This window comes from Pelodiscus sinensis, chromosome 3 (genome assembly GCF_049634645.1).
Source record: "Pelodiscus sinensis isolate JC-2024 chromosome 3, ASM4963464v1, whole genome shotgun sequence".
In the NCBI taxonomy this organism is placed as follows: Eukaryota; Metazoa; Chordata; order Testudines; family Trionychidae; genus Pelodiscus; species Pelodiscus sinensis.
This window is the reverse complement of record NC_134713.1, coordinates 23,266,211-23,278,133: the sequence shown is the minus strand read 5'-3', so window position 1 is coordinate 23,278,133 and position 11,923 is coordinate 23,266,211. Positions and strand designations below refer to the sequence as shown.

Genomic DNA, 11,923 nt, shown 5'->3' with positions numbered 1-11,923 from the left:
ATCAGTAAGTCCTAAGTTCTAATGCTAGCATTCCACTGGGTTGCTCTGAAGCCTGGGGCAAGCCACTCCATCTTCCTCTGCCTCCATTTCCTTATCGCTATATGAGGCTGTTTCTTTCCTTCATGTGCATTATAAAGTTGATGTTTCATGTTTTGAACATGCCAAGTGCTGTAGAAGAGATCAGTGTTATACTTAAAGTCATTGCATGATCTTTAAACCCCTATGAACCTGTAACTAAGAATCAAATGGCACCTTATAGACTAACAGATTTATTGGAGCATAAGCTTTCGTGGGCAAAGACCCACTTTGTCAGACGTGCATCTGACAAAGTGGGTCTTCCCCCACGAAAGCTTATGCTCCAATAAATGTTAGTCTATAAAGTGCCACAGGACTCCTCATCACTTTTGCAGATTCAGACTAACACGGCTACCCCTCTGATGCTAAGAATCAAAGGTGAGCTTTCAGGGAAGCCAGGATTTCAAGCCTGTTGCTTACATCATGGAGCCATTTCCTCCAGCACCATAATGTTACATTATCTGACATCAGAAGCCTCAGCTCCCAATAACCTTTAGCTTTTGACCTAGTTATTGTGTCTAGCTGCTTGGCATTTTCTCCTCTTTCCCCCATAAATATCCTTTATATTTCAGTGAGATTATGCTTTAGATTTTATTCAGCAGCAGCTATCAAGCTGATCAAATCTCCAAAACCTACGTATATTTGGTTAGTCTTTGCTGTTCTTTTTCAAATGCTGCTATGTCTCTAAAGTATCAGTATTCCATTCATGTGGGTGCTTAACTTCATACATTGTGATTAATACCATTGAAGTCAATAGAACAACTGACTGCAAAAAATTAAGTGCATGTGTAAGCATTTGCCAGATCACGGCCTTAAATTGCACTACTATTGCCTTTTTAGTGGCACGTGACAACATAGTGCCTCTCTATCAATTATATCCCCTTGAAAGATTCATGCGGACGTTACTATTCCTTTTCTCCCTCTACTGCCAAACATAGCACAGATGGTACAACCAGATTAATTAAAATCACCCCCAGGTTTCATTTGCAGTTTGTATTTTGCATTGTTCTCCCATTTAGACTAAACTCCTTCTGCTTATTTGTTTTCACTGTTACTTTTTTATTTTTAAACAGCATACATCTGCTTTACTCATTACAATAAATATTTTATATGCACATTATGTAGATAAAAGATTCACACATCGTGGAAAAGGATTTTCACACAATTTTCTATCTATACATTGCAAAAAGCTTTGGCCTCTAAATCAGTATATGGAATTAGACTAAATGAAGCCTATTTTATCCTGTATATTACTTTTCATGACCAATGTACCCAGATAATTGGATGCTAATATCTATGCTCTATTGTAAAAATTATTTACCTAAAATTGGGTTACTGCTGATTACATGCTTTATGTATCTTACGACTTTTAAAACAAACTTTGTATGGGTGGAAAATCAAAGCACTACCCAGATGTTCTTTGTACATATGTTCTTCTGTTACATATGTACTATGTAATTTCTTTAATATTAACTTTAATAACAATTTTAAATCTGTTAAAAAAATAAAATTAAAGCTATATTGATCACCCTCAGAAGTTCTATTTTTTTTAGTCCTCAAATACCAGCATAAGAGTTTTCCTATTTTCTTTTTTAATATTGAGCTTGGTGTATTTTTTCTTATAACTTCTCTCATTTATAGAAAACCTATTCAACACATTTACTGATCACCCTAAGGAAACTGCTCGGCACTTCACATCCCCAGAAAGATGTTGTGACATACCAGCATACAATCCAGACTAAGGATCAGCTGGATCACCCGTACCCTCTAGTTTACAGTGCCCTTTACAATGCCTTACTGCTGTAGGCTCCATCCTTGACTGCTCACCAACAGCCTTAAGCATGCATGTCACTCCCAGGGATGCCTCTGACTGCTGCAGCCAGCTAGCCAGAGACCTGGTTCTTACGAGCCTTGGATAGCTGTAGGGTGACCCCGTCTCATATTTTCCCTCAGAAATGTATTGCCAAGCCCACTCCCGGACAATACACATTTATATAAAGTCAGTTATTTCTTTAACAGGAACAGCATTGCGCACACTTGCTAAATGGAGCATCCCAGAGACTTCAATTGACATACAATGGATAAGATAAAACAATAAAACAAGTTTATTACCAACCAAGGTAGATTTTAAATTAGTATATGTAATGAGGCCCAAAAGGTCAGAGATTGCTACAAGAAAAATATAGATATATCACAATGAGGACCTAATTTAACCAACTGTATTAAATTCAAACCAGCTTATCAACAATCTTACTGACCAAACTTCTTAAGCCAGGACATCTTTTCCCAGAAACCAATAAATACTTCCTTTGTCAATTCAGGGGCCATGAATATGATAGGCAGAGAGCGAGATAATACCTCGGGGCATTTGTCCCTCCTTTTTATAGTCAGTCCCTTCTGGAAAGACATTTCCAGCCAATCGCCAGGAAACAAATGGTCTATGTGGAAGGATGTTCCCTAATGTTTTTTTCTCTCCTGTTTCAACTTTCTTTGTTTCCCCTCCCTGCTTGATGACTCTATTATTTAAATGCAAATCAAGCAGGGTACATATTCCTTTGTTTAGCACAGACCTTTTTGCCAACTTTGTCTTGGGAGGGGCTGTGGTTTGGAATGCGTTATCAGCACAGTAGAGGGTGATCTTATAACTTCACATGAGATGTTGCCACGCATCTTTTACAAGGGCAATAATGGCTAGCAAATTAGGAGTTTTTAAATGATCCCTCACAAGGTATACTTTGTACTAAGCTCATTACAACTGTGTGTAGGGTGTGATAATTCTGTCACAGATGCATCTCAGTTTAATGTACTGAATCAAAGGATCTAGGTCAGCAAACAAACAGGAAGTTTCAGTTTCCAGGGCTCCTTTCAATAATGATGTAGTAAACATTGGTTTCCATAGAGATTTTCACGCTTAAGGTATCACAAAATGCTTTGCCATGTGGGTGTAGTGACTGTGGGCAAGTAAAGCTACTCTTACATGCTCCAAGAGCCATTCATTTTTGGAAAATGCTATTTTGAGCTAAGGAATGCTAGCCAGGACGTCCAGGCTTGCCATGGTTCCACTACAGGCAGTCCTCGGGTTACGTACAAGATAGGGACTGTAGGTTTGTTCTTAAGTTGAATTTGTATGTAAGTCGGAACTGGTACATATTGTAGGGGAAACTCTAGCCAAACATTTCTCCAGAGCTCAGTTTTATTCTCCCACACCTCACTTCCCTCAGTCCTTTATTCTCAAGCTGAGGTGTCTGCTGAGAAAAGCCGCTCCGCGTCTCCCTGGTCTGCTGGGGGGGGGGGGGGGGGCGCTAGCTTCGAGTCTCCCTGGTCTGCTGGGGGGGGGGGGCGCTAGCTTCGCGTCTCCCTGGTCTGCTGGGGGGCGGGTGGGCGCTAGCTTCGCGTCTCCCTGGTCTGCTGGGGGGAAGCAGCTAGTGCAGGGTTGCCTCACCCCGTTTGTAAGTAGGGATCCGATGTAAGTCGGATCCATGTAACCCGGGGACTGCCTGTGTAAGATCTTTAAATGTATCTGCTATTTGCTCAGGGCTGCATATGATGTGAAGGCTCACACAGAAGAGAATAGTAATCTTTTATTCTGTTCAAATCATGTAGTCATTGTTGCCTGCCCTACCCCAGACCAGCGGGGGAATGAATTCAGACAAAGGGTTAAATGGAACAGTGCTGAAGGGTGTTTATTGATGTAAATTCTTAAGGGTACTCACACAGGAATCACGCTTATACTAGCAGTCTGGAGGCAGCCTATAGATGTGCCATAGATTTCTTCCGAATTCACAGGCGGCTGGAGCTAGCCAGACAACAGCTTCCCAGAGATTGACTGGGAGGCCGCAGCAATCCCTGGAGATCCCTTCGGATCTGCAGAAGAGCTTTCTTCCCAGTGATGTGATGTTACATTTTGTTCAGAGAGAGCGAGCAAGTCCTGGCCGCTTGTCACGTTAATTTGTACACCTGCAGAGTTCTTCTTTGCCTTAAAAGGTCACAGAGAGCTGGACTGCCTTGTGATTAGATGTTTCTCATTCACACTTCCTCACTCATTCCATAGATTACATGCATATTCATAAGCAAAACTGGATGTGAAGTCTGGTTTCTTGGTAGGATCATTTGACCTGTACTGTGTGGGAGTCCAGGTGTGCTCCACAGCCCGTAAAGGCGGCGTCTATGGTTACAGTGATCGTTGGGGAAGGCTGCTGGAATGGGATGTCCTCTAACATGTTGTGCGGCTGTGACCCTCAGTGTAGTAAGGAGAGGCCGTGGCATGGTAAGCTGACTGTTTTGTGTAAGGAGTGCCTGGAAAGGGACAAACAGTGGCCATTTGGAGGCACCTCATATATAGTCTGGCTAGTCTCACAAAATATGTTGTGGCCGTCGTCTGGCCAAGTATTGAGAGACAGTTGCGTATTGTTGTAACTAATGAAGCTTGTACTGTGTTTATGAGGGTGGTGAGTGACATGAACCTGTGTTTGGGCAGGCTGTGATGGAGTCCAGTCAAGTTCCTATAAACTTAAGGGTGTGCGTGTGTTGCAATGTGGATTTTTTCACAGTTGCTATAGAAGCTGAGGAAAAGGTGAAAACTGAAGAACTGTTTGAATTGTTTTGTCATTTTAGGTGAAAGGAGAGCAACTGTGAGGAGCTACGTCTGCTGCCAAGAATAGCAGAGAAGGAACTGAGGAGCCGCACCTCATGCGCAATCAACGGACACTAATGGTGCAAGGGGACACTACTGCGCATGTGTGGTGTGGCAGGGCACTACTAGAAAAAGATCTCCGATCGCCAGCACGGGGATGCACTGGTACCTGAAGTGGAGCACCTACGGGGACAGTACTTGAAGAAGAACATAATCTTTTGGAGATCTGAGTCAAGCTTTCTGAAACTGGATAGAGCGTAACAAAGATCAAACTATACTAAACATCACAAAAAATTATCAGCTTGTTTCCTCCTGAGGAATACTCAGTGTAGTGAAAAGGAGAAAAAAAGAGAAAAGGTTTAATAAGTGAAAAATACATCACTTCTTGCAAATAAAACTATTGTATTAAGAAGTCCAAAACAGCACAAATTAAGATTTATTTCTCTCTCTTTATGGTAATGTCATTTGTCCTAAATGCATTTACTGATAGCTATTATTTTACATTGGGACCAGACTCTAAATTATTTAAAAGAATTGTGTGACACAGACTGCATAACCCTGCAGCATTACAAGTTGCTACTTTATAATTTACATATTATAAATCCAAGTAGTTAGATTTAAAATGTTTTTGCCAGTTTGAAAGTTTTCACCAGTACAAGAGATTTCCGTACCTACATTGAGAGAGATACTATTAAGATCAGTAAAACGTTTCAAATTAACTGAAAATATGTAAATGAATCACAGTATGTATAGTGTTAGCATTTTCCACAAATCCTAAGTAATGATCATCAACTTAAAATATATAATTTCGTTTGAAGACCAATTTGTCTCTCATGTAGAAGACTTCCATCCAAAAAGTAGGCAATGGAAAAAAAGATGTTATTCAGGCAGCTGCTTTGTCAGAAGAAATTCAGTTTGCTTTGCCATTCAGATCCAACGCTCAATAACGTTGAGGGCAGTACTGTAGGTTCTGAGTGCAGGATGAGTCCCTTTGTAACACACCATAAGAGACCCTGCCTCTGCACTGAAGCCTGCTTCCTGCAATTGTTTTGCTATTTCCACTATATCCCAATGTCCCTCTTCCTGGTTGGCCAGTAAGTGGTTGATAAGATGAGGGTAGAATAAAGTGGATATGCACTTCACCACTAATTTTTCATTCAGGAGCAAAGAAAGAATTTCAGAATCACAGTTGGAATCATCAACCTGCAAAGAAAGAAAAATACACAAAAATGAAGACAGAATTAGTAGTTACATCCACATTTTTTTTTTTTAGGCCAGAAGGGACCATAACCTTATAATAATCATTAACCATGGCCTCCTGCAATGTGAAGCTGCAATAGTAGGATGTTCTGCATAGATTTACAACAATAGTAATACATATTTTATACATCCAAGGCAAACCTTTAACAATCATAATTTGTTTTCTTAATAAAACCTCACATAAGTCTTATAGATATATCCATCTCAAACTAAGGAACAAAGCAATGAAAAAGAAGGTAGTGATGGGCTTAGAATAGATTCCCATTATCTTTTCTATATACCAGTAAAATTCCCTATTTTTACAGTAATAGAAGGATTAACAGAGGTTGATAAGGGAGATTGTAAGGTAAACTATATTGTCTGACACACTGGCTAATGCGTGCACTATACAGGGATGTGTCTGAACAGAGCTCAGGTAAACTATATTGTCCGACACGCTGGCTAATGCGTGCACTATACAGGGATGTGTCTGAACAGAGCTCAGGGTGAGATTTTCAAGCTCTCTGAACCGGTGGGTGGTGAGTGGAAGGGGGGACAGAATTGCCAGTCCCCCGAACAAGGGGTATGTGTGTGTGTGTGCGCTCCACACTCCTGGAAGGGGAGGGGCCTTGGATGAAGGGGCAGGGCTTGCGGCTAGTGGTTGTGATGGCCAAGAGCCTCAGGCCCTTTTGAATCATTGGGCCCCACAATAGTTGCCCCTATTCCCTCCACCATTGGTGGGCCAGCACAAAACCTGTAGCCAGACTCAGACTTTCCAAGTCTGGAATACTCAGCAGTTGCCATAGATACACAGATTGGGTACTGAGCTCTTTTGAAAATTGGGTCTATATTTGTACAGACAATGCTACAGAATTTAGCTTTTAAATTCAATTTGAGCTAATGTAGCAGATAAATCAAATGTAAATTCCTAGACAGCCAATACTGCTTTAACAGCATAAAGTGTTTTGCGTCTCCACTGTCCAGAAAAAAAATAAAACAAACAAGCAACAGAAAAGAGCCTGGTAAGATGTAAAAACTGTCTTCCTTTCAATGGGCTCCATCAGATAAAATATGAACAAATCAAGTAACCTGTTTAATAAATAGTGATTTCCTGACCACTTGATTTTTAAAAGTTAAAGCCCATCCTCCTTCTACTCAACCTGGGTCCCATTTTCCAGAATAACTGTCCACTACATTTTGAGAGATGGTAGAGCAGAATGTATAAATCACATTCACATATCTGAAGTGATTTGGTACAGCAGCACAACTCTTCTAATTTTTAGCATATGTAGCTGATTCTATGAAATCTCCACAGTGAAGTGACACTGACATCTTGGAGACAACCGACAACTTATTCCTAGGCAATGTTATACTCAACCAGCAGTGTAAGTAATTTCATCTTGATTTTTCAGGACAACATCCAATATTTTCTTGTCTATCATTTCGGAGTGTCTTTTTTGTCTCTAGCTATACAGCTAAAGCAGTACAGAGCTTAGCTTCTCAGGTTTCTTGTTAAACTGACAGGTTTTCCTCCCCTCGTAACACATCAGGATGGACATTTCTTGGTTATTTCCCAATTTCCTATTCCATCAACTTTTCACTTCCATTTCTCAGACAACAGGAGGAATGACCAGATCTGTGCCTTTGCCTAGGAGATTAGATATACCTCAGGTCCAGTGAGCCAGCATACCAACCTTTGTGGCTCAGGAAAATTCTACACTACCACTTAAGTCAATCTAACTTGCATCGCTCAGGGGTGTGAAAAAGACACCACCCCCTAGCGACACGTTACAGTGACCTAAGTGCTGTCCAGAGTGGTACTGGTACTATATTAGCAGGAGATGCTGATCTTTAAGTCAGCTGGAGAGCTGCCATTGACGACAATGGGGACAAAACGGAGCCTGAACTGAAAAAACCACACAAATTATTTCAGAATAAAAACCTTATCTTCAGATCCTTTCAGCCTTATAAATATAAGTATCTTGCTCTTGTGAAAGAGATGATGGGAGAAATCATGATGCTTTATATAGAATATAGAAAAACAAGCAAGAATAATTTGTTGTTCCTTTTAAAAAGTAGAACACTTTCCCCAACCTCTCTTTCTTTTTTTAAAGCACCGAAAAAGGGACAAAGCATGAAACATGTCAACACGCCAAGAGTATTCATCTAATGAACCAAACTCAAGAAAGCAGGCTGCAGGTACAATTACCCTGTGTTTGCCTTAAAACGATCCTTTATTATCAGTTTATTAACTAATCTCCTCCCCCCCCCCCCCCAAGGACTTGAGAAACTCGAGAGGAAAGTATGGGATTTTCTAGATTAAATAGGAGAAGGTTCCCCTTATAGACAAAGGTTTCTATCCAGCAGAGGAATGAAGATCTGGAACAATTTTCCAAAGAGTGAAGGAGGACAAAGAACTCATTTCTTTTAAGACTTACTTGAAAAATGTATCAAGTGGATTGTATGATTAGATTACAGATAAGGCACATGGCCCATCTACAGTAAAACTCCGATGGTCCGGCATCTGACGGTCCGGCACTCCTGATGGTCCGGCATCATCAGGAACCCGGAATTGCTCCGGGCAGCCGGACCATTGGAGCTGCTCTGCCCCCAGCTTCCCCGATTCAGCCGCTGCTAAAACTGACCAGCGCTGAATCCAGGAAGCAGGCGGCAGAACAGCTGGAGTGCTGCCGGGTAGGTCCAGTAGCACTGCCCCTTGGGGCTGCGGGACCAACCCGGCAGCACCCCAGCTGTCCTGGATTCAGCCGCTGCTGAAATAGACCAGTGGCTGACTCCAGGAAGCCCGAGACAGAACTGCTCTGCCCCAGCTTCCTGGAATCAGCCGCTGGTCAGTTTCAGCAGCAGCTGACTTGGGTACACCTGGGACAGAGGAGCTGGGGTGCTGCTGGGTTGGTCCCCGCAGCGCCGAGGTTTGGCGCTACCAGACCAACCCAGCAGCGCCCCAGCTGCTCTGTCCCAGGCGTCCCGATTCAGCCGCTGCTGAAACTGACCAGGGCTTACTCCAGGAAGCCTGGGGCAGAGCAGCTCTGCCTCTGGCTTTCTGGAGTCAGCCGCCGATCCGTTTCTGCAGCGGCTGACTTGGGGACACCTGGGGCAGAGAAGCTGGGGTGCTGCCGGGTTGGTCCAGTAGCGCCGAGGAGCGGCGCTGCGGGACCAACCCGTCAGCACCCCAGCTGCTCTGCCCCAGGCGTCCCCAAGAGCAGCTGGGGTGCTGACGGGTTGGTCTTGCGGCGCCAAGGGTCGGCGCTACCGGACCAACCCGGCAGCACTCCAGCTGCTCTGCTGCAGGCGTCCCCGATTCAGCCGCTGCTGAAACTGACCAGCAGCGGCTGAATCAGGGACTCCTGGGGCAGAGCTGGACTATCAGAAGGGAGGGCTATGAGGGGGTCTGGGGTAGCATCCCCCCACCCCACCCCAGACCCCTCATAGCCCCCCCTTCTGATAGTCCGGCATATCTGATAATCAGGCACCCCCTGGGTCCTAAAGGTGCCGGATTATTGGAAGTTTACTGTATTAGCAAATGTCTCCAATGCGCAAAGGTAGGACACTAAAGGGAAGGGCTCTGAGTTACAACAAAGAATTTCTTCTTTGATGTCTTGCTGGCAGGTTTCTCTCAGATGCTCAGGATTTAACAGATACAATATCTGGGGTCAGGAAGGAAATTCCCCCCAGATCAACCTGGAAGAAATTCTGGAGGTTTTCATGTACAGCCTGGGTCACTCATTGGTTTGAACTAGGGTTGTTAAGTAATAGTAATGCCTGACCTACTCCACAGCACTCCCCCGGCTGGCCTCTTATTCCAGGGATCACCCTCTCCCATGCTCTTTCCATTAGTCCCCAGAATAAGGAGTGGCTGGGGATGACATCTCCTGTCCTACACCTCAATGACCTGGCCATCCTCTTGCTCCAGGGATGGACACCCCTAAACCTGTGCTCCATTGTCACTGGCCGGGCTCATACTCGGAGGTAGGGGAATACCCCATAGAAAATAGGCGCATGGCAAGCTCAGCCTTCCTGCACCAACTTCTCTTCCCTATTGCATGCCTAGGCCCTGAGGTAAAATCCATTCTCCCTTGCAAACAAGGCCTCACTTGGCTAAAGGGAACCCACCTCGCTCAGTAAAAGGAGGCGAGCCCAGTACTAGAAGCATCAGCACGACTCCTTCCTAACCTTCCTCCTGTACCCACCTCTTACTCTCTAGCCCAGCCTCCCCAAACACTGAATTTCTAAGGTGAAACTCTCTTTGGAGAGGAGGTGATCCAGGAGAGCTCATAAGCCCAACCCAACAGGAGCAGGACTAAGAATTCACCTTCTCCTGCACAACTCGCATCTGAGAATGCTGACTTTCTGAGATAAAAAAATGAGACCCCTTTAATAAATCAACATGCTTCTCAGGGCAGAACAAGAAGTAGAACTGAGTGCACTGGCAGGCTGTAAAAATTTTACTCTGTTTTATTTTTGAGTGAAGTCATGTAAAAAAAATTCTATATTTGTAAGTTCAACTTTCAAGACATTGCATTATAGTACTTGTATGAGGTGAATAGGAATACTGTTTCTTCTTTTCCAGGGCAAATATCTGAAATAAAATTTTAAATGAGCACTGTACACTTTATAGTCTGTGTTGTAACGGAATTCAATATTTGAAAAAATCAAAATATTTAAATCAACAGTATTCTATTATAGTTAAACACTGTTATTAACTGCAATTAATTTTTCTAATTGCTCGACAGCCCTAGTTGAACTAAAATGGTAGATTCTTTATACCTGGAAATCTTTAAATCAAGATAGGCAACTTCAGTAACTCAGCTGGAGGTTATGAGCCTACCACAGGAGTTGGTGGGTAAGGTTTTGAGGCCTACAAAGTGCAGTAGGACAGCTGGTCCCTTTCAGCCTAGAAATCTATATGGCACAACTCCCCAGTCCTGCATTTCCCTTTTACTTCATTTAGATACATGTTCTTCTCATTGACAGTCTTCTTCACACTGACACGTTTAAAATACATTTCTTGATTACATTTTTTTAAAAATCCTTGACACATAACCAATCTGTTCTGTGAAAGTCTCTCCAGGGATACAAAACTAATTACTTCAATGTACAGTGGTCCTCTCTATGAACAAACAATTCTAAGAACATGAGAAATCCAATCAAGTCACTATCATGGGTTACACCTGGAGTTTGGTTGTGGTTCAAAACACTCCAGCTTGTGGATGTGGTAAGATGACAAATTTTCAGTGTTTAAACACCATTTGGCTGTTTAAAATAAATTTGTACACAGCTTCTTCTTACGCAGGAGTGGACAACATCCATCCCACCAAGTTACTGAATCTGGCTCATAGGCTGCACAATCTGGCCCATGGTCTACCTGGCCAGCACTCACAGGCACTGAGCAGTCAGTCACTTAAGAGGAGCTCCATGCCACTTTAAGTGGCTGGCTGCTGCCTGTGGCCCTCTGCTCTGGGTGTCGGGAAGGCTTTGCATAAACTGGACAATGAAAGCAAAGAGATTCTGCTTGGGGCAGCATGCGAAGCCTCCTCCTCCCCTGGAAAAGAGAGCCACAGGGAGCAACCAGCCATTTTGAGTAGGCTGGGGCTGCAGCAGGCAGGGATCTTGACACAGGGCCCTGTAGGGCTGCTGGCTGGGAGCCACCTAGCGCCTAAGTGCCTTCTGACCACAGCCTGCCTCTGGCACTCCAGCTCCTCCCTCCCCGCAATTCCCTGCCCCAGGTTACCATCCAAACCCTCTGCATCCCTCGTCCCCTACTCACCGAGGTCACAACCCCTTCCCGGACCCTTCACCCGCTTCTACAGCCCTCCCCCAGGCCAGAATCTATCCTCTCCTGTCCCCATAGCCCCTCCCCAACCCTGCACCTCAATCCCCTATCCCAGATTACAACCAACTCCCATTATTCCGTTATTACTGAAATGGCCATTACATTAAACTGCATTGTAAGTTAGT

The 11,923-nt window shown here is 43.7% G+C and overlaps 1 protein-coding gene across 5 annotated transcripts in view; it reads right to left on the bottom strand.

The window, feature by feature from the left end:
• Positions 1-5,040: 5,040 nt before the first annotated feature.
• The window catches only part of NBAS (NBAS subunit of NRZ tethering complex), a 338,668-nt gene continuing 331,785 nt past the window's right edge, over positions 5,041-11,923 (bottom strand). For all 5 annotated transcript variants that reach the window (XM_075923472.1, XM_075923475.1, XM_075923474.1 and 2 more), the window contains one exon: positions 5,041-5,911. In XM_075923472.1, coding sequence (XP_075779587.1) covers positions 5,636-5,911 — 276 coding nt within the window. In that variant the 3' untranslated portion in view covers positions 5,041-5,635. The remainder of the gene's footprint in view (positions 5,912-11,923) is intronic.